This window comes from Homalodisca vitripennis, chromosome 6, assembly GCF_021130785.1.
Source record: "Homalodisca vitripennis isolate AUS2020 chromosome 6, UT_GWSS_2.1, whole genome shotgun sequence".
In the NCBI taxonomy this organism is placed as follows: domain Eukaryota; kingdom Metazoa; phylum Arthropoda; class Insecta; order Hemiptera; family Cicadellidae; genus Homalodisca; species Homalodisca vitripennis.
In genome coordinates, this window is record NC_060212.1 from 14,258,343 (window position 1) to 14,275,240 (window position 16,898).

Here is a 16,898-nt window from a genome sequence, read left to right on the forward strand (position 1 = left end):
CCACCCCCCCCCCCCCCCACCCCCCCCCCCCCCCACCCCCCCCCCCCCCCACCCCCCCCCCCAAATTTAGGTACTATCTCGATGGAATGTCTTTTTGTTTTTTGTGCCAGAAGTAAACCAAAGCCCCGCCACTGGTGACCAAGGGCATTTTTCCACGATCAATTATTTCTCACTCAACCCCTCGAGATGATGTTTTGCGCAGCCTCGTCCAACTTTTCTGGGACATTGGAACTATTATTTTTAACCACCCAACGCGAATTATTAAGAACATTTAATAAAAATAGAACTTTACGTATATACCAGGTTTCCATTATAAGTATTTTAAAATTACAAGTATAGTTTTAATCTTTTTTTTGAGTATCTATAAAACTCTGTTAATACATTGCCATCTAAATACATTCTGGAAATAGAATTAATTTTATTTGTCATCATTTTCTGATGCTGATTGATCATTTTTTTTCTCTTGGTCTACAGTATTGCGTTCCTTAAGCAGTACCACTCCTAATAAAACAAACCATGCTACACGTGCTCACGTTCAAGGGCATTCACCCTCGATGTTTGGTATCTGCGGCGCTGTCTTGCCCACGACGGCTCGCTCAAACTTCCTGCCCTTTGGCCTCTCCGTACTACAGTGCGTTCCTCCGCCTCAGCAACCTACCTAACCCTGTGAATGCCTCGGGAGAAATTCTGACCCTGGATCTTGACAGGGGTGAATATTTTAATTTTGCCACTGTCCTGAAATAAGCGAGGTGTGTACTTATCACTTAGTCTTGTTATCTTTTTATATAACCATTTGACAAAAACAGTGTATATTAAATTATCACAGCATGCTGAATAAAGATAATAGTTTAATAATATTGTGTTTGTTTGATAGGCCTCAGTAACTTTCCAATTAGAAGTTATTCCAAGAGATTAAATCTTGTTACTTATAGTATACATAGATTGGTGTATATAAAAAAAATGGTAACAAATCTTTGGGATAATATACCGACACACCACACCAGACATGAATCGTTATTTGACATTTTGCTTCTACTGATTACTAGATTAGCGTAGAACAATATTTCGTCAATATAAAACAGGAATTGTCTTATCGCAAACCCCTCCCCATCCTCAGACAGAGGTCAAAGTCGAGCGGGTCTAGTAGATAACGTGATTGCAGTCTCGCCGCCCGTTCAGCTGGTGCGTCGCTTTGTTTGTACTTCCATGTTTTACCCCTACATTTCTCCAAACACAAAAATTCAACAAAAACAAACGTTACCAAACAAAAACTAAACTCTTTATTGAAAAAAAACACTCAAAACTTGGTTTTTATTCTTGATCACACTCCACCACCCAAAATGCGAGTGCCTCCGGCCATCAGCGCGGACTTCGGCAGCACCTGCCCCGCGCTGATGTCCAACGAAAGAAAAACATCCCTCGAGATAGTACCTATCAGTAAAATATCAAATTCTAGAGGGGCTGATCAGAAATATAAATTGAATTGTAATGGAAATGCAATTATGAACCTGTGCAAAAAAACTTAAATAATCACGTGATGCCGCGCGGCCTGCCGTAATCGGGATTCTCGAGAAAGATAAGGATAACAGCGACAACAATAACCGATCACAATACCTGAAAATGCTTGTAAGTTTGTAATTAAAGAGTTGTTTTTTTCGTTCTATCATGTTTGTTTCTATAAATTTATATTTTTGTGTTCTTCATACTGGTGTGGTCGGTATTAATCCCAAAGTACCAAAATAACTCTTGTTAGACTAATATCAAGTTTCTTCAGATCATACGCAACTATTTGCAAGTGGGTAATGTTTCTCTACGTTGCAGGAGCTGAAGGAATGCAACGGTCGAGTATTTGTGGATTTCCGCCCTGAGTTCTGTCCACCATTGGGCAAAGGTTGTGGACTTATTCACAGATCGATGTCATACTCATTTCCAATTACATGTCCATGCTGGCCTGCCGTTCATCACAGAGGGGACTGGCTTCGACGGTTATAGTCTACTGCAACCGAACCCACCCTGCAGATCGGAAGGTAACTCTTTACTAGTATTCTATTATAATTTATTAATTATTATCAAACTAATTTTTCATTGATTAAGTTTTTACATCAGTTTTTAATTTTTTAAGATGTTTTAAGAGATTTCCAAATTTTGTAAGAGTTGATTGTAAACTTGCAATACTGAGTGCCAAAATTATTTATTTATTTTATAAATTGCAAATTCGTTGCACTGGATATTGTTGTGTTGTTAGAGGTTTTATTGTTTTTTTTTTATCATATCTAAGAGTGACTGGTATGAATAATGTTCAAAAAGGTCTTCATTTTATCTTTCAAAAGACTTTCCGAAAATGTAAAGTAAAGGGATTGTGTGAATTCTAATTAATGTTGTTATATATGAGCCCGCTTTGAAAGTGACCTGCGCTAAGTTTTCTTGCACATAGGGGGAGGGAGGAGCAGGAGCTCGACCACGCCTACCGCCACCCCCTTTTTCACTTGCTCGATCTATTTCCTTTACAAGACACAAGTGGGAACCAAGTGCTTTGCTTGCCACCGTTGGTGTTTTGGAGCATCACGCTATGTTTTTGTTATTCTCACTGTTATGGAATAAGAAGTATTATTATTTACCTTAAGAATAGTCAATTGCACCATTATTTACTATGTTAGTATAATTAAGAAGTATTCTAACAATTAATGTTCATTGTTAACAGTTGTTGATATTATTACTGGGTTTGTAAAACAGCTGTTATGTAACACATACCCTGAAGAGGTGACTGAGGAGTGGTTGGTTAAGGAATGTGGATGGGAGAAGTGAGTCCATGATTCTTCTCCTTCTCCACATCATCTCTCTCTCTCTCTCTCTCTCTTTCTCTCACCCCTCCGCACTGTTCACTTAACAGGTTGCTCTCAAAGCAGCTCATCTATAGTATGAAGATTGTTTGGGTTGGCTGGAGCAACATTTTACTTGAAACTAAACGTAACTGTGGTGGCTCTCTTTAAATTTTTAAGCTACTTCATCTGAGTTGTCCTGAACTTCCCCTTGTTGGCTGAGTGTTAGCGAAGCCTAGCACTCAGAGCTGGAAAAAATTTCATTTCTGTCTATCTGCCTATCTGTCCGCACAATATTAAAAGAGAGTGACCTATAGAAGTTTTTTTTTCCCCTCTTAGGACAAGAAGCTTATAAATTGCACTTAGTCCTGTAAGAACCTTTGCGCTGCTTCCGGAGTGATAGGATATTCAGGATGGGTAAGGTTAGGGAGTAGGGGCCGCCTCCTATCGAGATCCATGAGGAAGAATTAGGGCACAACATCTCAAAGTCATTCCGGAAGAAGGGGAGGCCAGCTCTGAACCAGCCTCTCCAGTCAAAGTAGGTAGGGGGTGGCAACCCTTGTTGAGGTTAACAAGAACCTCTCAGGTAAGGGAACAAACCCCACCAACTCCAACAGTCATCTTCCACAGTAGACTAGACCTATTGAATTGCCCATGAACCCCAGAATCTCAACATTTGCGGTTAGTGGATGTGCCGCTACTGGACATCCATAAGGTTGCCCAGATTGAAGTGGCACATCGGTTTTTGCTGTGCCCAGTGGTGGGTTTCTACTGGTAGGTATAAACCAGCCAGTATAGAAGTTTTTGGATGAAGGTTCATTTACATATTACCAACCCTGAGTTCGATGACGGTACCTGTCACCACATGGGAATTGGTTTGTTTTAGCGTAAATGAATATTTTTACATTAATCTTGTCGGCAACCGTGGTGGCAATAAGAAAATAACAGAATAAATATATTTGCAAACAATCATATGACATTTATTGTTTGATACTTTCATTTATAACAGTAAAAGAGAATGTAATAAGCTGGAGTCAGTGCTGGTGACAATATTTGTCTTCAGCACATTCTTACTTAGTAGTAACCTCCCTAGTCTTTCAAAACTTTTATTATTTAAACACTGCTATAAAACTTCACTTTCTGAAAAAAATGTGAAATGTATCATGTGGGAAGAAGTCTCTGGAAATATTTTATCTTTAGACTACCCTTTGAATTTTGCATGAAAGTTAATTCTACACAGACAAGAATGAGTTCTATGACGGTGCATGTTCAACTATGGAAATTGTCTGAGCCTCAATTGCCTTTACAACAGACTTAGTAGACTTACTTTGTAGGCAGACACAATTTCTCTTTTATTTGCCATGGGGTTGTAAACATTTCTTCCATATAAATGCAAGAAACACAGTTTTTTAGTAATTCTATATTAATAAATGTAGATAATCCTTTCAGAGTAAATAAAGCCGTGCTTAACTGGTCTGAAAAAGCTTTACATGATCTCTTCAATCAATAGTGCCATTGACTAGTTTTTGAAATTCCTAATTGATATTTCCCTTCTTTAACCCTCTCCCGCTCACAAGGCATGAATCGGCACGGCCACCACGTAGCCACTGCAGCTTAAACGGCACAGATCGGCACGCACTGCTTTACCCACTAGAGCCGATAAGTGCTGCTCTCGTGTAGCAATATTTTGTACTACTACGGGGTTGTTTGCTATCAGGAGACCATTTACTTTACTTTTACAGTAGATTTATTCCATTATTTGCTATTTATATTAGTTGTGGGGAAACAATGGCGGGTTGTAGTCGTACACTTCGTGACAGTGAAATCGATCTCGTTATTAGTAGTGATTGCGACAATTCAAGTGAGTGTAGTGATGTACCAGAGCCTTGTGAAGTGGTTGGTGGCATTGAGGATGTAGTTCGGAGTGATCACAGTGGCAGTAGCAGTGGCGGCGAGCCAGACAATGACCTTCACCAAGTAACTGCGCAACAAATAACCCGGCGCCCAGCTGTCCGTGTGCCCCCTCCCTGGTCTCGTACAATCAACTTCATTGAACCAATATATAGTAAAATAATTAATATGTATAATTATAGTTTAATTACAATGACAGAACGTGTATAAGTTGAGGCACCGCGTATTTTGACCTAGCGCAACCGGCAGAGCGAATTAATTTGAGGTTAGAAGCACCGTGAGCGCCTGGAAACAATGCGAGCGGGAGAGGGTTAATAATAACTGGAAAAATGAATTATTCCTTCCAATATTTTACAATTTGAAAACACATAGGAAATTTACCCTGGTTACGTTTACAAACAGTGTAAACCAGGTGAGTCCAGTCCATCACTCAAATTTACACTTGTGCCAAACTCCAAAGTGGGGGTTTGAACTCAGCTCTGGGCGGCTGAACTTCCATGAGATGCATTTTAGAAACACAAGTTCATGTTAGAAAAAGTCTTCTTAACTCATAAGCTTACACTGCCGATGACGCGAGTAATCAAAATTGCTAACTTAATAAAGCTTGAAATATTTTGGCCTCACTGTAGAGGAGCCATCTTCAGAAAATAATGTTAAACCAAAACCGGCAGAGCCAGGAATGCATATCCGCAAGTGAATGAAGGGATAGAGCTTCATCGTGATTTGCTGAAGCTTATCCAATCACTGATAAATCAGACAAACATGTCTTCAGCGATCCATATGACAATCCAAGTGTCTTTATCACAGGCTGCCAAGTTTTCGGTAATCTGATGTTATCTTCTTTGTTGAAGTAATTTTCCTTCTTGATTATTTCTAAGATCTTCCTTGTTATCCTTGGAAAAAACGTTGTACATTTTTTGAAAGTACTTTTATTTTGTCAAATTCTTTTCAAGTTTTGATTTAAAAAAATATGTTCTACTATGACTAATTTTTCAGTATCCTGATTTTTCGGAGAACCTGATATACCAGCTCATATTTTAACGTCCACAATATGAATATTACTGTTGTGAATATGAAAAGATATTCTTTCTTCATTTGGATTGTATTTAAATTTCATGGATCATTTCATTATTCTCTTACTAGTTTTTAATCAAAGGATAACACATGGTCCGTTTAGAGCAGACAAATTACGTGTGCTTTCTGAGCCTCGAAACTGCTTCTCCAGTTGTAATATATGATTCAAGTTGCACTGTCTTTATACAGGCTGTACCTGGAAGAGTTGGTCCAGTTTATCGAGCAGAGCCCAAAGGCTTCGCTGGCCTGCCACTGGAAGGAGTTCCTGCACCTGATGCCTCAGCCATTGTGTGAACCCAACAACAGACCTCGCAACTGGCAACAACTCTACAGTCTGGCTCAGGTTCAGAAGAGTCTGGCTCGCATACAAGTCCTCGGCTACGACCAGAAGATGGTTAGTTTTGTGGTTCTCAGTTCTCAACCTTCCCTCCGTCCATACCAAGTTTTACTACAGCAAAACCTTTTGATGTAGACTCTGTTTTGTCACTTTGTGCAATTTAACCAGTATTCTATGTGGCACTTATTGGTTGATGCTTAAAAATTGATTACGTTTTGTAATTTTGGTTTTCAACATAAGTGAGGGACCTCCATTTAACTTGACATTCAACGTTTTGGATGTACTGGTTGACACGTCACTACTTCTGATGGATTTTGGTTGCTTCAATGCTTCCTTTTACTGCTTCATGAGTTAAATCCGGTTTTTAGATAAAAATTAACATCTAAAAAACACATACAGATAAAATACAAGTAACATTTTTTGATTTTTTTACATCAAGATGAGAATCTTTTTAGTTACGTTTTCATTAGTTAAAAGCATTCCTAAGGGCAGTAGGCTACCTTATATGTACTCACCTGGTTAAAAGGTTACCAGGGTACCAAACTTTTACTCTCAACACATTTAATATTTTTATTCAAATTATCTTTTAAGTCGGTTCAGTTTTAAACTTTAAAAAAAATGCCCACCACTTTTTTAAAACAAAATAGTGAAATAAGTTTATAACTAAAAAAATACACAAAAACAAAATGGCAGATAGCTAGTAAAAGAGTACATCATTAAGACACATTTACAATATAGCACAAACCAAATTGGTACCTTAAAATTTCTTATGATGGTAAAATACAATTTGTATCACAAATGGATAAATTTAGTTTTAGATGCAACCTATGAAGTATTAAATTAATAAACACAAGATATTAAAGAAAAGGTTTAATCTTTTTTGCTGTGCAATGATAGTTGTGAATTATTTCATTGTTTGAAGTTTATTTTTGACGATGGAAGGATTGTGAGGGAAACAGGATTTTTCCGAACATTTGCTATCGTTCAGTGATAAAAAAAACAGTAACCACTACATTTCAGGATCTGCAATCTGATCTCTTCTTCAGGTAAATAACTAACCTAACACACATAATTACAAACTAGGTTAAAATAAACAAATCCATACCAGAGCGTTGTGACACACGTAAGTCAGGAATCACAACCACCGTGTTGTTTGTCAACTTCACTAACTCTAAAACATGCACTTAATAAAAAACTAAATACAACACTAATTATTAAAACTGAACTACAGAATACAGGTAACAATAAGTCTGCATTCACCAACCAACCACCTACGACTGACCAGAGGGTTTAAGGGGGTGCTATTGGCGATCGTCATGGCAGAAACAAGGTGGCGGCAAAAAAAAGAAAGAAAGAGAACATGATTGGGCTTTTTTATTATAGTGTTGTATTTAGTTTTTTATTAAGTGCATGTTTTAGAGTTAGTGAAGTTGACAAAAACAACATAGTGGTTGTGATTCCTGACTTACGCATGTAACAACGCTCTGGTATGATTTGTTTATTTTAACCTAGTTTGTAATTATGTGTCAAGTTAGTTATTTACCTGAAAAAGAGACCAGATTGCAGATTTCGAAATGTAGTGTTACTGATTTTTTTGTTTCACTGAACAATGGCAAATGTCCGGAAAATCCTGTTTCCTTCAGTGTGAATTATAATATGTTGGAGGATTAATTTCTTGAAATGGCCTTCGTTACATTTATTACTGGTATTTATTTTAGTGATAAGTGTAACTGAAAAGAATGGATTTTGGTTATAGAACCGTGAAATAATATTTTAGAGGCTCGACTAAGAAGGACCACTTCACACTAGGCAGTGAAGACGCCGATCACACTGATTTTAAACAAGAGTTCACTAGGTTACACATAATGAGTTTATGAACAGTGCATATTCAAATAAAGTGTATACAATAAACAGTTACCTTTATTTTCATGAGAGGTACCTAACCGTAGTCTGCTGTTGTTGAGGGCCAGGTTGTGATCAGTAAGTGTTGGAAAATAGGCTGCTGTCTTTGTAGGCAGGCGTGAAGACGGAAGATGTCCTTCACGGATTCACTCACCGCACAATACGACCGCAAACGAATAGTTCATAACACTGTGGCCAGTCCTGTAGAGCACGGTAGACGCGGGTGTCCGGGAGCAGAGACGTTCTGGTAGAGATTGCCAATCCAGAGCACTGACTTTAATGTTAATGTAAATGTACAACAAATAGAATACACTAATATTTAAATGAGAGAGTAACACATGGGGGAGAGAGTAAGTATAGTAAGCAGTGGCTAGAGAGTACATAAGTGCCCCAGGCGGGATCGAGAGTATAACGAGCAAGCGTGCCTACGCTTGCAAGGTGGGCAATTGATAAGTCAACCGTTGTGATTGGTTGGTCAGTGTACAGTAAACAGCTGATTCGGGAAACAATGGTTCATTGGTCTGTCACTGTACGTGAATATTTTAATCCAGTAAGGAATGGTATTGTAGGCCACTAGGCCGCAGAAAGAGATATGGAATTAATGTAGTATATACAGTTTAGTAAATAAAGGCAAATATAGAGTATAAGTTGCACAAAAAATATATACATAATTATTATTCAATAAAAGTAGCCTTTTCATATTAAGGCAATAAAAAAAAGTTATTTAATGCAATAAATACTTAACATACCGGCCGCCCATTGAATCACCTTGGGATTCAATGAGAGAAAGAGCAATATAGGCGGTGGTAGAGAGACAGTTAATTAATTGTAGAGGTGAGGTAAGAGAAACACCTTCACTGCTGGACGAGTGAGAGTTCCACTTGAGGTCTTGAGATGTACCACTCGAACTGTACCAATCTTGTCCTGGAGTGACATCAGTGACCCGTGCAAGGGGCCAAGAGAGAGCGGGAGTAATCCTGATGCACCCAGGACGAGGTCTCCAGGTTGGAGGTTGCGGGAAGGAGTGCTCCACTTGAGGCGCTGCTGAAGAGTCTGGAGATATTCTCCGCTGCCAACGCTTCCAGATACGTTGGTGCTGCAGCGCTTGAACCAGCTGCCAGTGAGAAAGGCGGTTTCGTGGGCAATGTCCAGCAAGTTCTCTTCAGGCACGGAAAACCAGAGGAGAGCCGATCAAGAAGTGTCCAGGCGTCAGTGGGAGAAGGTCGCTGGGATCACTGGAGAGAGCAGTGAGCGGGCGGGAGTTGAGCATCGCTTCAACCTGACTTGTGAGCGTCATGAATTGAGACAAAGTTAGTATGTGAAGTCCCATGACACGTTTTTAAATGGTGTTTAGCACTCTTGATGGCACTTTCCCAAATTCCACCTTGATGGGGAGCAGCAGGAGGGTTGGAAGTGGAATCGAATTGAACGGTCAGCAGCAAAGTCTTGGACTTTGCGCTGGTCAGCCGTGAGGATTTTGTGTTAGGGCATTTTTAGCACCTACGAAGTTTGTGCCACAGTCACTATAAAGGTCTGTGCACAGGCCACGACGAGAAACGAAGCGAGTGAGAGCACCAAGGAAAGCTTCGGTGGACAGGTCCCGTCACCACCTCAATGTGAACGGCCTTCTGTTAACCATACAAACAAAAATACAAATATAGGCCTTAATGATAGTGCGGACCAGAGCGTAAATTATGGACCTTGAGCGAAAAGGGGCCACCATAGTCCATGCCGGTCGAGAAGAAAAGCTCGGGCTGGAGTAATGCGAGCTTGTGGGGAGGTCGCCCATGAGAGGGGCGTTTATTTTTTAGGCCGATTCCTATTAAAACATGTGAGGCATCTAAAATTGCGAGATCTCACCACACTGCGTGCAGAGAGGATCCAGACTTGCTGGGAGAGCAGAGAGAGAGTAAGCTGCGCGCCAGCGTGGAGATGTTTGACATGGACATGGTCAATGAGGAGGTCCACGACAGGATGCTTCTTGGGCAGGATGCACGGGTGAGACATGTTCGGCGGGAGGTCAGCGTGGCGCAGTCTGCCGCCGACGCGGAGAAGTCCATCCGGACCCTGGAATGGGGCGAGGCGTTGAAGTCTGGTAGAACACGGTCTTTCGGTCTCGCAGTAGAAACCGGATCTTCAGTGAAAGCTTCCTCTTGCACGGTCCTTGAAAATTCGCAGCTGGGCGGAGTCCCGTTCTGTCTTGGAGAGAGGTCCGAAGTGGCGGTTTGGTGAACGACAGTTGTGGATAAAACGCAAGACGTAGGCCATCACGTGCAACAATTTCCTCCAGGAAGTGAGAGTACTGGATAAGGAGGTCCCACGTAAGCGTGCTGTGGCCAAGGCAATGACAGGAGTGGAATGCTTCAGCTCCCTAGCTCCTCCAGAGAGACCGAGTCCAAGCTGGAATCAGTATCTGGCCAGGCCGAGGAGGGGAGACGCAACCAGTCGGGTCCATGCCACCAAAGGGGATGATCCACCAATTGAGAGGGAAGGATCCCACGGGAGGCGCAGTCAGCAGGATTGGAAGCACTGGGTATGTAGCGCCAGCACTCCACAGCAACAAGCTCTTGAGTTTGCGCCACACGATTTAGCCACATAGGTTTTGAGGCGATAAGAAGGTGTTTTGATCCACGCGAGGGTCACAGTAGAGTCGCACCAGCAAACAATAGAACCAAACTTGCGGGTGGGAGCTAATTGAGTAACACAATATTTCACAAGTTGGGCCAGGAGATGAGCTGCGCATAGCTCCAGTCGGGGCAGCGTCACTCTTTTGAGAGGAGCGACGCGAGTTTTAGCCATAACTTGGCTTACGTGCACCGTGTCATTGGAGGTAGAGCGGATGTAGACTACAGCAGCATAGCCTAGTTCTGAGGCGTCAGAGAAACCGTGCAAGTCCCAGTGAGTAGCAGCAGAGTAGGGGATAGCACGAGGAATTGTAATAGTAGCAACGTGCTTAAGTTCAAATAAAAATGCGTGCCATTTTTTGTATATTTCTTGAGGAGCGGATCATCCCAATCTATGCCAGAAATCCATACGAGTTGCATGATATTTTTTGCGAGCATTATGCAAGGCGCCAAAAAAACCACAGGGGTCATAGACTTGAGAAATGAGACTTAACACTTTACGCTTAGTGGGGTTTTCACAAGAAAAATTAAAATTAAACGTAAAAGTGTCAGTCAGAGGGGTCCATTTTAGGCCCAAAATAGAGAAATGAGGCTCCTGAGAGGGTTGCAGAAAAACTGGGATTTCCCGATGATCTTCAGGAAGGTGTTGCAGAAGTCTCGGAGAGTTCGAGACCCACTTCCGGAGCTCAAAGCCACCGAGCCGAAGGAGTTTAATGAGTTGATCTTGAAGTTCAGCGGCGAGTTCTTCAGTCTCAGCTCCGCAGATCAGTTCGTCGACATAGCTCTGGTGCTTGAGAATCTCAGCCAGCATGGGGGGTAGCGGTGACCTTCGTCTTCTGCCAATTGATGTAGCGTTTTGATGGCCAAGTAGGGTGAACAGTTCAGGCCGTAGGTAACTGTCCGTGAGCTTGAACGTGGACATCAAGTCGGTAGGGTGATCACGCCATAATATCAGTTGTAAAATGTTGTTCGTCAGGATGCACCTTGATTTGGCGGTACATCTGTCTGATGTCACAAGAGAACACTACGTTCTGAAGGCGGAAGCGCAGAAGAATGTCACAAATATTATTTTGCAGCTTAGGTTCCGGTCAACAGAGTGTCGTTGAGAGAGAGTCCGGAACTGGTTTTGGCACTGGCGTCAAAAACGACAGTTGGGAGGCTTTCTCGCTAATAAAAATTTAGCATGCTTCCTGAATCAATTAAGGCACGAAAGACATAAGCTTGTCCGTTAGAGGCGGTGAGCTTGACAAGAGAAGTACCCAGAAGAACCGTGGTACTAGGGGCGAGGTCTTTGATGCAGTGTGCCATGAGCGTGTAGTGTGGTGTGTTCGGCCGGGCTAGGAGGTGAGAGCGCTGTGGTCGCAGGCGGAGGGCGGACAGCATGTGTAGGTGTTGCAGGCCGGCCGCCGTCACGGCCGTTCTCCACAACGGGACGAACGCGGTCCGAACGTACTAACACTGGACCGTGTTGGCCGATCAGTGAAGTGTAGCAAGGTATGATGACGACCACGACATGTTCGACACGTGAATTTAGACTGACATTCACTTAATCTGTGCGTCCCCAAACAAGAAGAACAGCGGTTGTGCTGTTTAATAATCCCGTGCCGTTCTTGAGGTGTCTTTTGGCCGAAGCTGGGACAGCCATAAATTTTATGACCGCTCTGATGGCAATAAAAACATGATGGGCCTTGTTTATAGGCCGAGGAGGGTGGAGAGGAAGCCGCTAACAAAGCTCACGTTTTTTAAGAGACGATTTGGGCTTATCAAATCTGGGTTTTGACCCAAAATAAGAACTTGAAGCGTTCTTGGGGTCCACAATATTGTCATGTAGACTACTGTCCTCAATGTGGCTGCATTCCAGGTTGAGAAACTCAATTATTTGTTCAACCGAGGCAAAGTATGAAGCTCTTCCTTTTTTCGAAACTGTTCTAGGCGTGTGACCATCCGATTATCAATCTTTGCGTAATAACAAGGCTGAGAGGAAGTGGGTTGTTACTAGTGATGTCATTTGTTTAGCGCTTTAAGTGATTGCGTATGTTCGTGAAAAAGATTAAGGAAAGCACGGATATTCTTCACAGATGTGCTGGAGATGACAGGAAGGTCTAGTATTTGATTTAAATGTAGTGTAAGTAGACGCCTAGTATTATGGTAGCGATCCTTCAGCAGCTGATAAGCTATTGCATAATTTTGCTCAGTTATATTTAGCGACTTTATCAGAGAGAGTGGTTCGCCTGAAAGCACGCTCAAGGAGATATTGAAATTTCATTACATCGCTTAAGTGCGCATTGTTGTGTACGGCTTGTTCATAAACGTTGATGAACGTACAGAAGTCCAAGGCAGCTCCGTCAAAAGTTTTTAATTCCAATTTCGGTAGCCGGACGTTGACTTGAGGGAGGCAGGCGGAATATTTTCGCTTTTATTAGCTTTAGCTTGTCTCTTGGTCTCAATCATAAGCACGTTAGCAGAAACGTAATCAACTAACTCGTCCACGCTCGCTAATGCGGAATAGTTAGGTGTATAGTCGGCATCCACTTTTAATTCCAACTCGTGGCACAAGTCTAATATTGCTGAAAATTCCTGTCTAAGTCTCTGAATAGATTTAGCTCTGACAAGCAACTGCTGAAGTATATTTGGATCGGAAGTCTTCTTAGTTAAATCATAGATACTTTGTATCTGAGAAAAGAGGTGTTCTCGCTTTGCATTGGCCACTTTAAGAGACATCGCCATGTTGAAAGTGTTTTGTAGAAAATTAATCAATTTGAGTAAAAACTTCAAAGGTGAAAAGTAAACAAAATATTGTCCTCTTGAATTGAGACAGTGATAAAAATAGAAACTAAATTATTTTCCTCTGAAGTATTTTCCCCAAGAAATAAGAAGTATCTAAACAATATAATACAATGAAAAACAATTTAAAAAATATTGTTTAGTTTTTTGAGGTAAAAACTCAATAATAATGCAATAAGTAGAGTAGGCTCGTATAGGCCTATAGTATAGTTTTGTTTCGAGAAAATAAAATACACTGTTATTATGGAAAAACGTAAACAAGACAAGTTGTTATTAAATAATAAACAACAATTAAGGTTATTGTTGAGCTAAATTCAGCTATAATGTAGCAGAGGCTCTGGAAACATTATGCGCACGTACTACATGTAAACTGTCAGTGGTAAAGTATGGTAGTGTTGTGACAGTAACCATAAACCATGCATACATATGCGTGAGCAATGTTCAAATAGAAATTATAATAAACAATTGTGAGCAGTAAGTAAGCCTTTTTTTCTTTTTAAGCTGAGACTAGAATATAGTGTTGACAAAATAAACATTTAATTTTGCAATAAGGGTGCAAGTCCTGCTCAAGGTAAAGTGTCAATAACCAAGATTGTTTATATTTAACCTGCTTAGAATAATGCGTATTACAAGTAGGGCTGATAACCAGCAAGTATTGAGAAGCGGTAACCATTAAACACAGTAATCAGTTTCACCTGTGCTGTAACAGTCTGAAAGCTTGTTTGTCAACAAAACAATGCAGTCGACAGAGCAACCACAGCTGATATGATCAGACGTCACAGCTGATATGATCACAGCTGATATGACTGGAGAGGGGATTGGAAAATCGATATGCACGGACTTTGCAATCGTGAAAGAACCTGAAACCACACTTTGAAATATGCACTGTATATAGCTTATAAGAGTTTAGATTGCACTGATATTCACCAATGGACTAAAGTTCTTATTATCCGGCTCGCTAAGGACCATGAAAAGAATGGATTTTGGTTATAGAACCGTGAAATAATATTTTAGAGGCTCGACTAAGAAGGACCACTTCACACTAGGCAGTGAAGACGCCGATCACACTGATTTTAACAAGAGTTCACTAGGTTACACATAATGAGTTTATGAACAGTGCATATTCAAATAAAGTGTATAAAATAAACAGTTACCTTTATTTTCATGAGAGGTACCTAACCGTAGTCTGCTGTTGTTGAGGGCCAGGTTGTGATCAGTAAGTGTTGGAAATAGGCTGCTGTCTTGTAGGCAGGCGTGAAGAACGGAAGATGTCCTTCACGGATTCACTCACGCACAATACGACCGCAAACGAATAGTTCATAACACTGTGGCCAGTCCTGTAGAGCACGGTAGACGCGGGTGTCCGGGAGCAGAGACGTTCTGGTAGAGATTGCCAATCCAGAGCACTGACTTTAATGTTAATGTAAATGTACAACAAATAGAATACACTAATATTTAAATGAGAGAGTAACACATGGGGGAGAGAGTAAGTATGGTAAGCAGTGGCTAGAGAGTACATAAGTTGCCCCAGGCGGGATCGAGAGTATAACGAGCAAGCGTGCCTACGCTTGCAAGGTGGGCAATTGATAAGTCAAACCGTTGTGATTGGTTGGTCAGTGTACAGTAAACAGCTGATTCGGGAAACAATGGTTCATTGGTCTGTCACTGTACGTGAATATTTTAATCCAGTAAGGAATGGTAAATTGTAGGCACTAGGCCGCAGAAAAGAGATATGGAATTAATGTAGTATATACAGTTTAGTAAATAAAGGCAAATATAGAGTATAAGTTGCACAAAAAATATATACATAATTATTATTCAATAAAAGTAGCCTTTTCATATTAGGCAATAAAAAAAAGTTATTTAATGCAATAAATACTTAACAGTAACACTTGATCAGTTTGTCATTCCATCATGTCCAGGACGTGTACGGGTCATTGCGGGTCACACCGGTCAGCTCTGGCTATTGCTTGGGGAGCAGCAAACTGGGTCATCACCTCCGACCATGAGAAGATCACTTACGTCAGTGGCTCCTCCACCCTGACCACCCACCCTAGGTGAGTTGATTGACCATTTAAGTACATGGTACGCTCTTTTGTCTTCGATGTAATATGGAAATGCAGGAATTCTCTAATGGAAACAGCGAAGAGAAAAAAAAGTTGTCCTTTGGCTGGGTACCGTGTATTGAAGAACGTAGCCAGAAAAAAATGTTGGGGAGTCCAGACAATTGATATTTTCTGTAGTGAACAGAGTAAGACCCCATTTTGTTCCTTAACCCTCTAACTGATGACAGACAACACAGACGTTCATCAATACCGCTTGTGAACTGATAAAGACAGCACAGCCGTCGGTCAAATTTTTGCTATTATTACGCGTTTAAGTTATAAAGACGTAAATTACACCAGTCGATTCCTCTACTCATAAATAAAAATTCATTTTATATAGTTTATATTCGTAATATTACTCATTGTCAGCTGATATCGATCCAAATGCGCATGGCTTATAGCTGACGGACTATGCAGCTGGTGACACGCTGCTAGGTTATTATGTAGGCTAGTCACTTTTATAATTGATTGTTATGTTGTGAAGTGGGCAATCCTCGTTGTTCAAATTATATACATGGACTATTTACTGGAAGATTGAAAATATTAGTTCTGATGATGAAAGTGGCATATCAGTAAAATAAAGGTGCATGATGATATTTCTTTGTCAGATTTGTTGTCAGGTAGTCTGGATGAGTATAAACCGGTGCAATGTGAGCTGGGTTGTGAAAATTGATATTGACAGTGAAAACAATTCATAACTATCAGATATTCCTTCTTGTCCCAAAGACATCAAACACCAATACGGAATGTGTACTGCCAAAAAAAAAGTAGTACATTAACGTTTTGATGCAAAATACTTTTTTCGGGGTTGTAAATAAGTGTATGTATGTTGGAATTTTTCTGTTCACTACAAAACTGTGTATATTTTTATACATTTACAGTATCTTACTATCTCAAGTCATGTGAACGTTACATGTAGTGAAACTTGGAAAAAAGTTTACAACATACATTTTTCAATTTATGTACAAATTAAAAAATAAATACTGTAGTAAGTGCATATTTGAAATTATTGTCAATTTTTCTCTGGTTTCTAACTAAAAAACCTGATATACAACACTTAAATTACTTAGCATTCAGCAAATATTTTTAAACAATTTCCGAGAAATGTGCTGCGCAAAGACAAAAAACCAGTGTATCATTTTGGGAGTTTCTTATTATGAGTCGGGAGGGTTAAAAAGTTCTTGACCCGTTTCTTTGTTGAGAACGATCTTTCAGCAGTACATGTCAGTAATACTGAATTATTTAAATAATAATAATCGTTTAACTAAAAAAGTAATTGATAAAAGTGGGGGAGGATAGAGCTTACTTCAAAAGTCTTAAAAACTTTAAAAAATATATGTAT

At 40.5% G+C, this 16,898-nt stretch overlaps 1 protein-coding gene across 1 annotated transcript; it reads left to right on the plus strand.

Annotated features, from left to right (window-relative positions):
- Positions 1–516: 516 nt before the first annotated feature.
- LOC124365304 (integrator complex subunit 9-like) lies at positions 517–15,468 on the plus strand. The gene is made up of 4 exons (XM_046821274.1): positions 517–732; positions 1,993–2,027; positions 5,994–6,198; positions 15,374–15,468. The coding sequence occupies exons 1-4, from the start codon at positions 517–519 to the stop codon at positions 15,458–15,460; spliced, it is 543 nt and encodes a 180-aa protein (XP_046677230.1). The 3' UTR covers positions 15,461–15,468.
- Positions 15,469–16,898: the final 1,430 nt, after the last annotated feature.